General features: G+C 33.7%; 1 protein-coding gene across 5 annotated transcripts in view; it reads left to right on the top strand.

The window, feature by feature from the left end:
* LOC309645526 (uncharacterized protein C1orf185 homolog) overlaps positions 1–18,957 on the top strand; it is a 247,587-nt gene extending 228,630 nt beyond the window's left edge. For all 5 annotated transcript variants that reach the window (XM_082430752.1, XM_082430753.1, XM_082430754.1 and 2 more), the window contains 3 exons: positions 19–154; positions 14,679–14,715; positions 15,930–18,957. In XM_082430752.1, the coding sequence (XP_082286878.1) occupies positions 19–154; positions 14,679–14,715; positions 15,930–16,324 (568 nt within the window). In that variant the 3' untranslated portion in view covers positions 16,325–18,957. The remainder of the gene's footprint in view (positions 1–18; positions 155–14,678; positions 14,716–15,929) is intronic.
* The last annotated feature ends 218 nt before the right edge of the window (positions 18,958–19,175 follow it).

Here is a 19,175-nt window from a genome sequence, read left to right as displayed (position 1 = left end):
CTATAAAATATTTTTCAGAGAAATATTTCAAGATTCCAAATTTAAAACAATTGATGAGAGATGCAGACAAAGACCATCCAAGGCAAAGATTAAATCTCATTCTCAGTGTGTTTTTATTTCTCGAAATTTTCATACTGGAAATTTCCAATTACAGGTAGTGTGTAATATTTTATAGTAATGTTTTCAAATAATTTCTTTTGATACCATGTCATTAGCGTTGTTGTCTTTAAATTATTTAAATTATCCACTAATATTTTTAAATTTGAGGGACAATAACAAGGAGCTAAGTTTAAATTACCCAAACTAGTTAGCGTTTATATTACAGGAAACTGAAAGACTAAATGAAAATGTCTCCTTCTACAGTTGCTTCTCTGTATCTCTAGCCTGAGAACCTGTATTCTCCATATTGGAATTGTTACAGGGATGAAGATAAATGGCATAAAAAAAAAACAAAGCAAAAATTGCTAAGCCTATCAGAAGAAAGAGATTTGGAGATAAGAGGATACTCAGATAACCAAATAACCTAACCAAACCAACTAATTGAAATTAAATACAAAATACTAATTGAAATTAATAAGGGTTTATTAAGGCTTCATTACATTCTGAGCTCTGGGCCCTACCTATTGAGGATAGTAAGATACAAACCCTACCTTAAAAGTGCTAGTGTAGTACAAGTGGGAAAGGCAGACACATAATTAACTTTCTGTTATATGGCATCAAAAGAGTTGTATGGACAAAGTAAAACAAGGGAGACACCAGTAGAAATTTAAAACTATGATATATCTAAATAATGCATTATTAAATTTTATATGTTTTGGACTTCACATCTAATATAGTCTTCCCTTTTTCTATTACATTTCTGAGACTCATCCAGGTTGGTGCATATACCCATCGTTCATCCTTTTTTATTGTTATATCATATTCCATTGTATTAATATATCAAATTTTATGTTATGGACATTTGAGTTGTTTTCAGTTGGTTTTTTTAAAGGAAATTTCCATAGGGAATGTACCTAACAGTAGAATCACTGACTCATGGGGTTTGTGCATGTTTAATATTATTAGATAACTTCAAATTGTTTTCCAAAGTAGTTCTGTCAATATACATTCCCCTCAGGCATGCATAATTGCTAGGATTGCTCCATATCAACAAATACTGATGTTTCTAAGCTCCTAAATTTTTAACAATCTGATGGATGTGTAATACTATCTCACTGTAGTTTTTTCTTAATAAACTTAATTTTTTCAAGCAGTTTTAGGTTCACAACAAAATTGAGAAAAAAATTTAGAGTTCTCATATACTCCTTGCCCCCATACAAGTGCAGCCTCCTCCACTATCAACATCGTGCACCAGAGTGGTACATTTGTTACAACTAATGAACCTACACTGACACATCATCACCTAAAGTCCATTGTTCACATTAGTATTCACTCTTGAATCCTACATTCTATGGGTTTTGACATATCTATATATATATAGAGAGAGAGAGAGACAGACAGACACACACACACACACACACAGAAACAGGAACAAAGAGACAGAGAGACAGAGAGACAGAGATGTATGCACCATCATAGTATCAGACACAATAGTTTTACTACCCTAAAAATCTTCTTGTTCCATCCCTGTTCATCCTTCCCTCCAACCAGTGATTGTTTACCTGTTTCCATAGTTTTGCCTTTTCCAGAATGTCATATAGTTGGAATCATACAGTATGTAGCCTTTTTGGGCTTCTTTCTCTTATTAATATGCATTTAAAGTTCTCTCTGTCTTTTCAAGGCTTGATAGCACATTTCTTTTTGGCGCTGAATAATATTCCATTGTATGGATCTACTTCAATTTATTTATTCACTCACTTACTGAAGGACATCTTGGTTGCTTTCAAGTTTTGGCAATTATGAATAAAGCTGCTATAAACATTCATGTGCAGGTTTTTGTGTGGACATATATTTTCAACTCATTTGGGTAACTACCAAGAGCATGATTGCTGGATCAAATGGTAAGAGGTGTTTAGTTCTGTTGCCAAACTGCCTGCCAAAGTGGCTGTACCATTTTGCATCCCCAGCAACGAGTGAGGGTTCCTGTTGCTCCACATCCTCACCAGCACTTGGTGATGTCAGTGTTTTGGATTTTTGCCATTATATTAGGCATATAGTAGTTTTTGTTGCTTTAATTTTCCCTTTCCCTAATAATATATGATGCTGATAATCTTTTCATATGTTTACTTGCCATCTGTATATCTTCTTAGGTGAGGTGTCTGTTCAGATCTTTGGCTCATTTTTTAATTGGGTTGTTTGTTTTCTTATTGTTGAGTTTTAAGAGTTCTTTGTATATTTTTAATAACAGTCTTTTATCATAGATGTCTTTTGCAAACACTTTTACCCAGCCTGTGGCTTGTCTTCTCATTCTCTTGATATCTCACTATAGTTTTAATTTATATTTTCCTGCTAAAAAATGAGGTGATTGTCTTTTCTAAGGTTCATTGGCCATTATGGTTTTCTCTTATTTAAAATGTCTGTTCAAATCTTTTACCTCTTTTTCTATTAGTCTTTTTATTATAAAACTTTAAAAGTTTTATATTAATATAAATGGATTATATTAATATGGATACCTAATCCTTTGTCAGTTATGTTCATTTTGATATCTTCATTTTGTGGCTTTTATTTTCACTATTTTTTAAAATTGAAGTATAGTTGATTTACAATATTGTGTTAGTTTCAGGTGTACAGCAAAGTGGTTCAGCTTTTACATATATAATGTGTATATATAATACATGTATTATTTTCCAGATTCTTGTCCATTATAGGTTATTAGAAGATATTGAATATAGTTCCCTGTGCTATTCATTAAATCCTTGTTCTCTATCTATTTTATATATAGTGGTGTATATCAGTTAACCCCATACTCTTAATTTATCCCTCCCCCCCACACTTTTCCCCTTTGGTAGTCATAAGTTTGTTTTCTATGTCTGTGAATCTGTTTCTGTTTTTGTTTCACTATTTTATGGTGTGTTTTTTTAAAAATTTTTATTTATTTATTTATTTATGGCGGTGTTGGGTCTTCGTTTTCTGTGCGAGGGCTTTCTCTAGTTGCGGCAAGTGGGGGCCACTCCTCATCGCAGTGCGCGGGCCTGTCACTATCGCGGCCTCTCTTGTTGCGGAGCACAGGCTCCAGACGCGCAGGCTCAGCAATTGTGGCTCACGGGCCTAGTCGCTCCGCGGCATGTGGGATCTTCCCAAATCAGGGCTCGAACCTGTGTCGCCTGCATTGGCAGGCAGATTCTCAACCACTGCGCCACCAGGGAAGCCCTATGGTGTGTTTTGATGAACAAAACATTCCTTAATTTTTAAGGTAACCTAATTTCTCAGCCTTTTCCTTTAATATTTATTTCCTTCCCTACTCCAAAGTCATAAAGATACTCTTCTATGTTGCCATCTAAGAGTTTTATAGTTTTGACTACATAGATCTTTAATCAATCTAGAATTGATTTCTGTGTTTGGTGTAAATAACAAGCCAATTTCACTTCTTTTCCATATGTTTGCCCAACTGCCTAGTAGCGTTTACTGAAATTCATTTGGAATTTTGAGGGGAACTGCAGTGCAGTTTTAGATCAATTTGGGAAAAGCTGATTCTTCATAATATTAAGTTTTCTAATCCATGAACATGTTGTTTCTCTGTATTTACATATGTTATCTTTAATATCTTTCAATAAAGCTTTACAATTACCTTTATAAAAGCCTTGTACATCTTATACTAGCTTTTTTTAATTTTATTTTTTATTGAAGTATAGTTGAATTACAATGTTGTGTTAATTTCTGCTGTACAGCAAAGTGACTCAGTTATACATATATATACATTCTTTTTCATATTCTTTTCCATTATGGTTTATCACAGGATATTGATTATAGTTCCCTCTGCTATACAGTAGGACCTTGCTGTTTATCCATTCTATATATACCAGTTTGCATCTGCTAGTTCCAAACTCCCAATCCAACCTCCTTCTACCCTATGCTAGCTTTTATTACAGGAAATTTTATATGTTTATGCTTTTATGATGTGATTTTTAAGTAAAGTATTTTGGAATGGTTTTTGATTTACAGGAAAGTTGCAAAGGTAATACAGTATAGAGTTATCTTGTACTTCACCCATTTTTCCCTGATGTTAAAAATCATTTTACCATGATACATTTGTCAAAACTAAGAAACCAACATCGTTACATCACTATTAACCAACCTTCAGACTTTATTTGGGTTCACCAGTTCTTACATGAATTTACCTTTGCTCTTTCAAGACCTAATCCAGGATACCGTATTGCATTTGTCTCTAATTTCTTCTGCTCTGTGACTGTATCTCAGTCTCCTTGTTTTACCTGAGCTTTACAGTTTTGAGGTGTACTGGCCATATATTTTGTAAAATATATCTGATGTTTTTCTCATTATTATACTGGGGTTATGGATTTGGGGGAAGAATAACACTGAAGTGAAATTGATATTATTTTTAAAATATTTTATTGATGTATAATTACCTACAATAGAATGCAAGACCTTAGATGTTCCACTCAGTAAATCCTGACAATGGTATATACATTTAAACAACACCAAAAACAAGATACAGAATATTTTTATCATCTGAAAAAGTTCCCTCATGTCCCTTTCCAGTCAATTCCTCTAACCATCCCGTGTAAGCACTTTCTGATTTATATCAACAAGGTTTAGTTTTAATCTGTTCCTAGATTTCATACAAATGGAATTGTATGATATATATCTTTTACATATGGCTTTCACTTAATACAAATTTTGGGGATTCACCCATGTTACTGTATGTGTTAAAACTTTGTTCTTTCTATTAATAAGTAGTATTCCATTGTATGAATATACAATAACATGTTTATATATTCTCTCATTGATGGACATTAGTGTTGTTTCCAGTTTTTGACTAGTATGAATGACTGCTGTAAATATTTATGTACTTTTAGTAAACATATATTTTCATTTTTCTTGGAAAAATACCTGACCATGGAATTGGTGGGGCTTGGGTAGACATATGTGTATCCTTATAAGAAACTGCCAAACAAGTTTCCAAAGTGGTTATACCTTATTTCACTCCTGTCAACAATAAATGAGTGTTCCAGTTGCTTCACATCCTTGCCAACATTTGATGTTATTAGTATTTTTACATTTTAGCCATTTTAATGGGTGTGTAATGGCATTTCAGTATGCTTTTAATTTACATTTTTCTGATAACGAAAGACGTTGAGCACCGTTTCATGTGTTCATTGGCCAGTTGCATATTTTTTTGTGACCTGCCTTTTCAAGTTTTTGCTTATTTTTAAAATTTTTTTAGTGGTTTTGTTTTGTTTGTTTTTTAACGTAATGACTTGTAGGAGTTCTTAATACAATTTGGAATTAGTCTATTGTAAGATATATATGTTGTGAATGTTTTTTTCCATACCGTGACTTATCTGTTCATTTTTATAATGGTATCAGTTGGTAGGCAGAAATTTTTAATGTTGATAAAGACCAATCTATGATTTTTTTCTTTTAAAAGAAATTTGTATCCTGTCTAACAAATATTTATCTAAGTTTGCAAAAATATTCTATATTTTCTTTTATCTTTGCTATATAGTGTTGAGTTCTATGTTTAGGTCTATAAGGTAGAAGTCAAGTTTCATCATTTTCTATGATGATATCCAGTTGTTCCAGAAAATTTTGTTGAAAAGACATTCTTTCCCCATTGAACCAATTAGTCACTTTGAATGAAAATCAATCTATTGTATGTGTGTTGGTTTATTTGCTGAACTCTATATTTTTTTTCAGTGAACTATTTGTCCTTAAACAATACTATACTGTCTTAATTATTGTAGCTTTATGTCATGGAATCAACTTTATTCTTCTTTGTTCAAGAATATTTTGGCTATTCTAGGTGCTTTGTTTTTCCATATAATTTAGAAAGCAGCTTGTTTAGTTTTTCAAAATGGCCTGCTTGAATTTTTATTGAACTGCCATTGAATCTATAAATCATTATAGGGAGAATGGATATCTTAATATTGATTCTTCTATGAGGATAATATTACTCTACTTTTTTTTTTTCTAGTGTTTTGTTGTTGGTTTTTTTTTTTTTTGGCTGCGTTGGGTCTTTGTTGCTGCGCATGGGCTTTCTCTAGTTGTAGTGAGTGGGGACTACGCTTCATTGCAGTGCATGGGCTTCTCTTGTTGCAGAGCACGGGCTCTAGGCGTGTGAGCTTTAGTAGTTGCAGCACGCGGGCTCAGTAGTTGTGGCATGCGGGCCCTAGAGCATGCGGGCTTCAGTAGTTGTGGCACGTGGGCTCAGTAGTTGCAGCTTGCAGGCTGTAGAGCGCAGGCTCAGTAGTTGTGGCGCACAGGCTTAGTTGCTCCGCAGCATGTGGGATCTTCCCGGACAAGAGATCAAACCCGTGTCCCCTACATTGGCAGGCAGATTCTTAACCACTGTGCCACCAGTAAAGTCCCACTCTACTTTTATTGACTTCTTTAATTTAAATTTATTAATTTAATTTGTTGAGGTGTTCTTTTATTTTAGTTTGTGGTTTTCAGTATAGAAGTCCTTCACATTTGCTTTAGTTTTATTTATAGTTATTTTTATGCTATGATAAATAGTATTGATTTAAAAATTTTATTTCCCAACTGTTTGTTGTTAGTAAATATAAATACAATTGATTTATCTTATCTTATTCTGAATTACAGACCAAAAAGCTGCAGAAAAATTACAAAGATGTCCTGTGTACCCATCACCCGCTTCCCCCAATGACATCTTATATAAGTATACTTTATGAAAAGTATACTTTATACTTTATTATAAGTATACATTATCAAAACCAGGAAATTTAGGCTACAGACCTAACTCAAAGATTACCAGTTTATGCATGTACTCACTTTTTGTTGTTTTTGTATATAATTCCATGACATTTTATCATATGTATAGGTTTGTATAACCACCACGACAATCAACATACAGAAGAATTGTTCCATCACCATAAAGGAACTCCCTCATACTACCCTTTATAGTCACTCCCCCCACTCCCTTTCCCTAACCTCTGGCAACCACTGATCTGCTCTCCATCACTATAATTTCTTCATTTCTAGAATGTTATATAAATGGAATCATATAGCATATGGCCTTTTGAGCTTGGCTTTTTTTCACTTAGCATAATGCCCTTAAGATCCCTCCATATCATTGCATGTATCAATAGTTTTTTCCTTTTTTATTGCTGAGTAGTGTAACATTGTGTGGATATATCACAGTTTGTTTCACCATTTATCCATTGAGGAATATTTGGGTTGTTTCCATTTAGGAGCTATTACAAAACAAGGATGCCATGATCGTTTGTGTATAGGCTTTTTGGAAAACATTACTTTTAGTTTCTCTAAAATAAATGCCCAGGAATGCAGTTCCTGGATCATGTGGTAAATATGTTTAATTTGTAAGGAAATTTCCAGATTGATTTCCAGATTGTACCATATTACATATCCACCAGTAACATATAAGAGAATCATGTTTTTGCATCCTCTTTATCATTTGGTACTTAGCAGCATTTTAAACTTTAGCCATTTAAATGTGTTTAGTCATTTTAATTTGCATTTCTTTAATGGGTAGTGATGTTGAACAGCTTTTCATATTTTTTATTTTTTTGCCATCCATACATCTTCTTTGGTGAAGAGTCTCTTCAAGTCTCTTGTGCATTTTCTAATTGGATTATCTTTCTATTTAATTTAGAGAGTATATTCTGGACACAAGTCTTTTTGTCAGATATGTGATTTACAAATATTTTCTCCCATTTGATGACTTGTTTTCATCCTCTCAAAATGAAAAACAGCATAAGTTTTAATTTTGGTGAAGTCCAATTTATCCATTTTACCTTTTTGTTTTGTTTTGTTTTTATTGAAGGATGGTTGATTTACAATGTTGTATTAATCTGCTGTACAGCAAAGTGATTCATTTACACATTTATAAGCATTCTTCTTTTTTATATTCTTTTCCATTACAGTTTACCATAGGATATTGAATATAGTTCTCTGTGCTGTACAGTAGGACCTCGTTGTTAATCCATTCTACATATGAAAGCTTACATCTGCTAACCTCAACCTCTCACTCCACCCCTCCCCCAACCCCCTCCCCCTTGGTAACCACTAGTCTGTTCTCTATGTCTGTGATTCTGTTTCTGTTTCATAGATAGGTTCATTTGTGTCATATTTTAGATTCCACATATAAGTGATATCATATGGTATTTGTCTTTCTCTTTCTGGCTACTTCACTTAGTATGATAAACTCTAGTTGCATCCATGTTGCTGCAAATGGCTTTATATTTTGTTCTTTTTTATGGCTGAGTAGTATTCCATTGTGTATATATATACCATATTTTCTTTATCTATTCATCTGCCAATAGACATTTAGGTTGTTTCCATGTCTTGGCTATTGTGAATAGTACTGCTATGAACATAGGGGTGCATGTATTTTTTTGAATCATAGTTTTGCCCAGATACATGCCCAGGAGTGGGATTGCTGGATCATATGGTAATTCTATTTTTAGTTTTCTGAGGAACCTCCATACTGTTCTCCATAGTGGCTGCACTGACTTACATTCCCACCAACAGTGTAGGAAGGTTCCCTTTTCTCCATACCCTCTCCAGCATTTGTTATTTGTAGACTTTTAAATGATGGCCATTCTGACTGGTGAGAGGTGGTACCTCATTGTAATTGATTTGCATTTCTCTAATATTAGCACTGTTGAGCATCTTTCATGTGCCTATTAGCCATCTGTATTTCTTCTTTGGAGAAATGTCTGTTTAGGCCTTCTGCCCATTTTTCATTGGGTTGTTTGCCTCCTTGTTGTTGAGTTGTATATTTTTCCTTTTTGAATCATGCTTTAAGTGTCATGTCCAATAACTCTTAGTCTAACCCTAGGTCACAAGGATTTGTTTCTAAGTTCTCTTCTAAAAGTTTCTTAGTTTTAGGTTGCTTTGTTTTATATTTAACAGCTTTATTGAGATATAGTTCACATACCATACAATTTGCCTTTTTAAAGTGTCTAATTCAGTAGTTTTTAGATATTCACAGAGTTATAGAACCATCTTCACAATCAGTTTAGGACACCTTTATCACCTCAAAAAGAAACCCTGTACCTTTAGCAATCACTGCCCCTCCATTTTCCTCCAACCCTCCTAGGCCTAGACAGCCACTAATCTATACTTTCTGTACCTATAGGTTTGCCTATTCTGGAATTTCTTATAAATAGAAATATACAATATAAGGTCTCTTGTATCTGCCTTTTCATTTAGCATAATGTTTTCAAGGTCCATCTGTGTTATTGCATATATCAATATTTTATTCTTTTTCATGGCCAGATAATATTCCATTGTGTGTGGATATATCACATTTTGTTTATCCATTTATCAGTTGAAGGACATTTGAGTTGTTTCCACTTCTTGACTATTATGAGTAATGTCACTATGTATATTCGTATACAAGTTTTTGTGTGGGTATATGTTTTCATTTCTCTTGGGTATATACCAAGGAATGGAAATGCTGTGTCATATGGTAACTCTATGTTTAATCTTTGAAGAATTGCCAGACTGTTTTCCAAAGTGCCTGCACCATTTTATATCCCCACAGGCAGTATATGAAGATTGTATTTTGTGACACCCTTGTTAACCCTTGTTTTTAACCTGTCTTTTTTATTATAGTTATCCTAGTGGGCACCAAGTGGTATCTTGTCATGGTTTTGATATGCATTTTCTTAAAGCCTAATGACGTTGAAAATACTTTCATGTACTTTTTGGATATTTGTATATCTTCTTTAGAGAAATATCTATTCAAAGTTTTGTCCATTTTTTAAATTTGGGCTATTTGTCTTTTTGTTGTTGAGTTTTAAGTATTCTTTATATATTCTAGTACATATCCTATATCAGATATATGATTTGTAAAAATTTTCTCCCATTTCGTGGGTTGTCTTTTCTTCTTATGGTGTTGTTTGAAGAACCAATGTTTTTAATTTTCTTGAGTCCAGTTTACCTATTTTTTCTTTTGTTGCTTGTGTCTTTGGTGTCATATCTATAATCATTCCTTAATTGAGGTCATAAAGATTTATATCTCTGTTTTCTTCTAAGAATTTAATAGTTTTAGCTCTTATGTTTAAGTGTTTGATCCATTTTGAGTTAGTTTTTTGTGTATAGTATGAGGTATGGGTCCAACTTCACTTATTTGCATGTATAAACCTAGTTGTCCCAACACCATTTGTTGAAAAGAGTATTCTTTTCCTATCAAATTGTCTTAGCACTCGTACCAAAAATCAACTGACTGTAAATATGAGCATTTATTTCTGGAATCTCGGTTCTATTCCATTGATCTATATATCTATCCTTATACCAATACCACACTGTCTTCATTGCTATAGCTTTGTAGTAAGTTTTGATATCAGTAAGTTCTCTAACTTTGTTCTTCTTTTTCAAGATTGTTTTGGCTATTATCGTTTTACATTTTATATTTCTATCTCTGATCCATTTTTAGTTAATTTTTGTATAAAGTGTGAGGTTTAAATCAAAGTTCATTTTGGGGGGCTATTGATGTCATATTATTCCAGCACTATTTATTGAAAAGGCTATCCTCTTCCATTGAATTGTTTTTGCAACTTCTGTGAAAAATCTGTTGGGCATATATGTGTTAGTCTGTTTCTGCATTCTGTATCTGGTTTATTGACCTGTGTGTCTACCTCTACCAATATCACACTCTAGCTGTATAGTAAACTATAAAATTGAGCAGTACGATTTCTCCAATTTCATTCTTCTTTTTCAACATTGTTTTAGGTTTTCTTATTCTTTTGCATGTCCATATACATTTTAAGGTGAACTTTAGCTGGAAAAAAATCTTGTTGAGATCATGATGAAAATTACCTTTTTTTTTTCTTTTTTGGCTGCACCACGCAGCATACCCCACACCACACGGGGGTCTTAGTTTCCTGACCAGGGATCGAACCCATGCCCCCTGCAGTGGAAGCGTGGAGTCTTAACTGCTGGAATGCCAGGGAAGTCCCAAGAGTTACATTTAGTTTATACATTAGTTTGTAATGAATTGCCATCTTTACTACAGTTGACCTGTGTTCTATGACCTTTATAAGTAAATTTATTTATTACTTCTAGTAGTTTTTTTGAGGACCACAAAAGGTTTTCTTCATGTACAAGCATGAGATCTGTGAAAAACATCAGTTTTATTTCTTTTCCAATGTTTATGCTTTTATTTTATTTTCTCATCTTATTGCATTGGATAGGACCTCCAGTATAATTATGAACAGAAGTATTGAGAACAGATATCCTTTTTATATTCTGATCTTAGAATACATTCAGCTTTTCATCATTAAATAGGAAATTAGCTATAGAATTTTTGTAGATGCATATAGTCAGATTGAGGAAATTCTCTTCTATTCCTAGTTTCCTGAGAGGTTTGTCTGTTTGTTTTGCCATGAAGGGTTGGTGATATTGCCAAATGCTTTTCCTGCATCTTTTAAGATTGTTCACATGGGTTTTCTCTTTTATTTTGTTAATGTGAATTACATTGAATTCAAATGTTAAATCAACCCTGTATTTCTGGAATAAACCCCACTGGATTTGATTTACTAATATATTTTAAATAATTTTTGCATCTATGTTAACGAAGGATATTATTTTATAATTTTCTTATCTTGTAATATCTGGTTAGATTTCAGTATCACAATTTTATTCTGGTCACAAAACAATAGGGAAATGGTTCCTGCTCCTCTACTTTCTGAAAAATTTTTGTGTAGAATTGGCTATATTGCTTTCTCAAACTTTTTTCTAGAATTCACCAAAGAAGTCATCAAGGTCTGGAATTTTCTTCAAGAGAAAATTTTTTTTTTTTTTTTTAATTTATTTATTTATTATTTTTGGCTGTGCTGGGTCTTCGTTTCTGTGCGAGGACTTTCTCTAGTTGCGGCGAGTGGGGGCCACTCTTCATCGCGGTGCGCGGGCCTCTCACTGTCGCGGCCTCTCTTGTTGCGGAGCACAGGCTCCAGACGCGCAGGCTCAGTGGTTGTGGCTCACGGGCCCAGCTGCTCCGCGGCATGTGGGATCCTCCCAGACCAGGGCTCGAACCCGTGTCCCCTGCATTGGCAGGCAGACTCTCAACCACTGCGCCACCAGGGAAGCCCCAAGAGAAAATTTTTGACTATGAATTTAGCTCCTTTAACAGATGTGGAACATACAAAATATTTCTATTTTGTATGTTTTCGAAATTTTTTTCAGTAAATTTGTCCATTGTACCTAAGTTGTTTAGTTTATTGGCAGAAAGTTTTTAGTAGTTTCTTCTTATTATGCTTCTAAAATCTATAGAATCTTTAGTGATGGTACTCTTTTTATTCCTGATTATATTTCTCTTTTCCTAAATCAGTCTTGCCTGGAGATGTCTGCTTTTTTATTCTTAGACTTTTGTTCTTTTATAATATAAACATTTAATATTTAAATTTTCCTCTAAGGCCTTCTTTTGTTGCATCCCACAAATTTTATGTTTTGTTTTCATAATTATTTAGTTCAAAATATTTTAAAATTTCCTTTCTTTGTCTTTCAATGATATTGACATTTTTGAAGAATACAAGCCAGTTATTTTATAGATCATAGACTGTTCCTCAGTGTGACTTTTCCTTGCAGTTTATCACATCTGAAGGCGTACAGTGTACATCTGCTCTTCACTGGTGATTTTAGTTGATCACATAATCAAGATGTTGTCTGTTCTTTCCTCACTGAATTATTTCTGTTTTTACCCTTACAGTTAATAAACAAGCTGTGTGGTGACACTTTGAAAACATGTAAATATCCTCCTCTTCATCAAACTCTACTTACTAGCTATATAAATTATTATTACTTGAGCTAATCTTTACAAAACTATAACAAGATGATGATTTTCTAATTCTGCCACTCCCATCCATATTTGTCATTTGGTGTTCTACTGTGAGAAAGAAGCCCTACCCTCTTCCTTATTTTATTTATTTATTATTAGTATAGACTCATGGATTTCTATTTTATTCAGCAGATTATAATCCATTACTATCATTATTTTGATGCTCAAATATTCCTAAATTTAACCAGTGAGCCACTTGTTTAAGATTATTCCTCTGTCTTTTTTATACGTCACCATCATTTTTTGAGTCTTTACTTACTTCTGATACTATGGTATCATTTTGAAAGAATACTCATTGTATTAATATCCACATATCCTAACATATTTAAAGATTTCCTTACTTTTAGAATTTTAAATTATAGGTTTTAAAAATGCTAAACAGTGTTGTGGTGAACATTCTGGTAACTGAATATTTATACAAATCCAAAATTATTTACCTGGCATAATAAATTTCTAGAAATGGATTTGTTAAATTGCCCTCCAGAAAAGTTATACCTATTTATATATAGCAATATATAAGAATGCCCATTTTGTCATTCCCTTAGTTTGGGTAGAATTTTAATCAGACTAGGACCTTACTCTGTGGTTCCCAGACCAACAATATCAGCATTACCTGGGAGCCTGTTAGAAATGCAAAATCTCAGACCCTACCCCAAACCTACTGAGTTAGAATATGCATTTTAACAAGCTCCCCCAGGTGATACATAGGCACATGAAAGTGTGAGAAGCAATGTTCTAATATAATTTGTACAGGAGTCACAAATTGAATTGGTCCTAAATCCAGGCAAGGTAAGTCAGGAGCCTATACTGGCATTTATATTAATAAAAGTTGAAAATGACCAAAAAGTAAAGTAAGTTGTAAAAAAAAAAGAACTTATGTGTTAGCCTATATATATGTATATCCCATATATATGTATACCCTATATATATGTATATCCTAAGCAAGCCTTTTTCGGTGAACAAGACAATGAAAATCAGCATAGAATACCCACACTGTTCCCCTATAACACAAGAGACAGTGTTATCTCTCTGTCTTCACCCACCACATACCAAACAAACACCCTATGCACTAGCTCATTGTTTATCTAGTGGTCTAAGGAAAAACTGAATCAGAACTGCTTGAGGAGTGTTACACTGCATACTCCTAAACCCTACTGCCAGAGAATCTGTTTTAGTAGGGTCTGATATTATGTCCAAGAATCAGCATTTTAATCAACATACCAGGTGATTCTGATGCCCTGTTTGAGAACTACTACACCACCACACTTCCCAGAACACATCTGGAATGTATTGTTTGATCAAATGTTTTACTTGCTTCAAAAGAATAGTCGCATTTTTATAAAAGCCTTCTGCCAGAATTCACTGTTTTGTTATTAGTTAATAGAATGAGCAAGTCTAGGAATTGTAATTACTTTTTTAGCCCTCTCTAGTTCGAACCAAGTGACTCTAAGTTAGTGAGAATGGAGAGAAATAATCCTGTTGAACTCTTTTTCACCCTTCATTCCCTACCCTGGAGACTGCCTTCTTGAACCAATTCACATTCTTTTCAGATGATACCTCAACACTTTTTCTTTCCTGTCAATATAGTTTGGTAAAATAAATTCATATCGTGGAAAATATGATTCTTTCAAAAATTTATTATGATGTTAAAATATATTATTCTTATATAAATATATATCAAATTGTTTAAAAACTATTAATTTTTAAAACACAAATAACATTTTTTTTTATGTAGGAGGAGCAAAGAAAAAAGGAAACAGCACATATAAAAGGTACTTTCTCTCAACAATTTATTAGAATAAATTGTAATCAACTTCCAGCAATTCACATTTTAAAGAATCAAGAGGCTATCCTAAATATATCCTAAATATCTAAATATTTTTTTAAAATCATAAAAATTCAAGGGAAACATTTATTAGTATATGAATGGGCATATATTTTTTAGAAAACAAAATTTATAATGTCTTGTCTTAAATTAAAATGTGAAATTTTAATTTTTGTCCCTTCTTTATATCCAAAGGTATCACAGTCAATGCCATATAGTAATGATGGAGAGTTAAAAGACATGAGTGTTTTGTAACCCTTTAGATATTGACTTAGTACCTCAAAACATTACCCTCCTACATAATTTTAGAAATGCTGAATATAAAATGTAATAAGGTATTTAAAACAGCTTTAACAATTAATGTTATATATTCATATCAAAAATTAATATGTAAAATATTATAAAAGATATTTTAGGATATTGTGTAAATGTGATCTTTTCTAAAACTTAACATTTTTTATTTAAAACTGTGCAGCATAAATAATGTAGTGGGAGAAGCATGGGACTTAGAGTAACACAAATCTAGATTGAAGTCCATTTTGTATCTGATTTTGGTGACTCATTCCTTTAAGTCTCAGTCTCAGTCATATCTTTTGTGAAGGAGGGCTAATAACTACCTTGAAGAATAACTGAGAGGGTAAATGAGATCTGGAAGTATATCGAACTGCTTTGTAAATTGTAAGGCACTATATGAATGTTAGTTGTTACTTTAATTGGTATAAAGCCAACTCATAGGCCCTTCCCACTGTGGATCAAACAGTTTGTAATCTACCTGCTTAAGGAGGCATTTTAAAATTTATTTTTTAAATAAGACAATATTTAGCTATAAATAGTTAAGAAACTGTCTGCCATCTCTGATTTTAAGGGACATTCCAGAACTGAGCTTTCTAGCCTGTTTAGAATCTTCTCCTGTTAAAACAGGTTGATTTTATTTAGAATAGATTTTTGTACTCTTGATTATCTTGAAAATATTGCTGATTCCCCATTACATATTTAACATTGTATGGATGATGATAGCAACTTAACATTTTCACTGTTGCATCATCCTGTTCATTAAAACCCTAAGAAGAGTTTGAATTTTAGAAAGTAACATTATCCTTATAATTAAGGTTTGGCTCATAAATATGTAATATTCATAGTAAATCTAATTTTTTTTTACAGCAATTAAAGATTATTCTAAAGATGAATTCTGCCTTGCAACAAAAAAAGTCATCTGTGACCCCTCAGAGACTAGCTCGGCAACAAATCCCAGCAGTGTTACCTTAAGCTTATCAACGTTACCATCTGATTCTTATTACAGCCAAAGTATAGAAGTAGCTGATGACTGGTTTTCTGATGATTCCCTAGTGAAAAAGAGCCCTCCAATGCCTTTTCTCGGGGAGCCTGTAATGGAGAAAGTATTTTCATACTTGTCAACCATTCCATTAGAAGAATGTACTGGAAATGTACTAAATATGACACTTTATGATGATCAAAAAGATGACAACATTAAGGGAATATTTACACGAAGAAATACAGAGGTTGAAATACAAAACCTTCAACATAATATTGAATGACTTTTTTCTTTTGAAACTTTGTGTACGCTGAAATCATGTAAAGTTAAAACTGAATTACCAGCTTCTGAGTCTCTTAACATGTCCATGCTAATATTGCTTTTCTTGATCTTTACCATAGAGTGGTCCTACTTATCTTGCCAATTATTTCTAGAAACAAAATTACAGGAAGAACTAGCGCAATATCATAAACATTAAGTTTAACTCCTTGTATCTCATCAAAGGACATAATAAATAATAGGAATGTATTTCAACACATAGGAGAAATACTTTAAGAAATCTTCAGCACAAATACATTTTTAATAAAACATTTGCAGCATTTCTTTATACTTTGACATTTTCAGTTTTATTTCAATGTGGGTAAGGCTGGGCAGAATACTTCCATCAGCTATTCTGAATTTTAAATACATAAATCACCTACTATTTAAATCTTATTATGCCATGACTTTCATAAGCAATATAACTTTGCTCCTCTAGGGGAGCCTGGAACACTGTGAAGAATACAGAAAATAATTTTCTTTGCCCTTTCCCATGTCTGTTTCTCAGAATAGCCCTCCAACCCTTACCCCACTGTGATGAAGATGTGAGCAGCTATGTTCATAGACGTGTGACTCAAGCTAGATGAACCAGAATTCCTCTCTAATTTGAGAGACCCTTGGTCAAATGTCTATTTATGGCGCTGAGGGATTTCTGACACCCACCCTGTAATTAATCTCTTTTAATCTCTTTCTCACAAATACTCTTCATGTAATTAGTCTCTGTTTTTCTTTCTCTTGGGAAAAACAATTAACAAAATATAATATTACCTTTTGTGCTTAAAATACTCATACCAGGACCTGTGCATATCTTCCCAAGAGATAAATCATGCCTATTACAATAAATGAAAAGAAACTTGTCTCAAATATGGTAGTAGCATTATCCAGGCCGATCACTTCCTTCCTAGGGGGAATATTAAAAAGTATTAGAACACCTCTCTCTGTTGAAGCACCTGGTCATTTCTACTGGTTATAGTTGTGAGAACATCTCATGGGTTGTGAGAACATCTCTCTATATCCATTCCTAAATCAAAATAAGCTATTTCAGCTCAAGGTTTGTAAGGAGTGGTAAAAAGTATTTTGACTTGGTCTCTGTCTCTTGGTGTTCTACCAACTTCTATCTTACTATCTCAGAGAAGAAAGTCATCTCTAAATCTGGTAAGATTCTAAAACTTCCCTAGGAATTTGGGGTTGAAGACAAGAGATTCTAGCCTTGGTCTGACTAATCTCTGGAATAGAGGAAACATAAATTAGGTAGCTATGAGTTGCCATGTCCCACCCTGTGGTTTAGAAAGAGAAAAAACAGGAAATCTGCAGTGAGAGAGCAGTGAAATATTTGCAAAGTGAAGAATAGAGATGAGAGATCAGGAGAATGTGATTCCTGGCTTTCTAACAGTGCTCCATTCCCTTGTTCCAGCCCTTCATGTTTCCCACGCTTGGCTTAGTAAGGCAACCTTGTATCCTAATTATAAATTCCCCTTTTTGCTTAAGCTAACAAGATTTGAATTCTGTTACTAGCCACCATCCCTGAGCCCTGTTTTTAACTGTTTTTCTTAGCTTTGGTAAGGTACCCTTGTAATTTTTAAATAAATTATCTTTTTTGCATAAAGTAGAATTTTGTTTCTGTTACTATAAGCAAAGCATCCTAACCAAATTCTTGTCATTACAAATGAGAAATAAAGAGATCTATGCATTTAAAGTAATTGTTACACTGTAGTGATAGAATAAACTGAGTTTATTTCTTCAAAACCTAATACATTTACTTGTTTATTAAAATGTTACCTTGTGTCATAAGTATATACATTGTTCTATTCGAAAAGCCTAATGAGCAGTTCATATGAAATTACACCAGTCTAAAATAATCTTATTTTCAAGAACTGTGAAGGATCTGAGATTTCACCATCCATACCAGCTGACAAGTTAACCTGCAACAGTTTCATCTCTCTTAGGTCAGCGACAAAGGACAGTCATAGCAATAGCAATAGCAATAGCCAAAGTATCATCATTTTTGCCTCATTTCCTGAGCCCCAGTTCCCACGGGGCGGTAGGAAGAGGCCCAAATAATACCTGCACAGTGGATTGCATAACGGGAAAGGAACACTGAGTGAGGGAAACAGATATTTTATAATGGGCAGTAAGCATACGTGCCCTTTGTACCATGGGAAGCCATAATATATTCCAAGACTCTTTGCTACATAAACATCCTTGAAAAGAGTTTGGCAGTCTGGGGCTTCCCTGGTGGTGCAGTGGTTGAGAGTCTGCCTGCCAGTGCAGGGGACACGGGTTCAAGCCCTGGTCTGGGAAGATCCCACATGCTGCAGAGCAGCTGGGCCCGTGAGCCACAGTTACTGAGCCTGCGCGTCTGGAGCCTGTGGCCCGCAACAAGAGAAGCCGCGGTGGTGAGTGGCCCGCGCACCGCGGTGAAGAGTGGCCCCCGCTTGCCACAACTAGAGAAAGCCCTCACACAGAAACGAGGACCCAACACAGCCGTAAATAAATAAATAAAATAAATTAAAAAAAAAAAAGAGTTTGGCAGTCTGTGTCTCTGCTCACAGGCATGAAGAAATACAAGAGATCCATAATTAACATTGCCATAGGGTGTTGGTTACAGTTTTTTTTTTTTTTTTTTAATCACAAATACCTGGAAACCAACGCAAATTAGCTTAGGAAAAATTTTTTATTTTGTAAATAGAATCAAATAGTGGTTAAGCAACTAAATACAGGAAACACAAGGTTGTAACTGGGCCTCAGGAACAGACAGAACAGGCTTAAAGTCCATCAGGAAGTTCTCTATTCATACCAGTCAAGTTTTGATGGGG

The sequence above is a fragment of the Balaenoptera physalus genome, assembly GCF_965194825.1.
Source record: "Balaenoptera physalus genome assembly, chromosome: 1".
Classification (NCBI taxonomy): Eukaryota; Metazoa; Chordata; class Mammalia; order Artiodactyla; family Balaenopteridae; genus Balaenoptera; species Balaenoptera physalus.
Note: the sequence above shows the minus strand (reverse complement) of the source record. Positions and strands in the feature narration are given on the sequence as shown.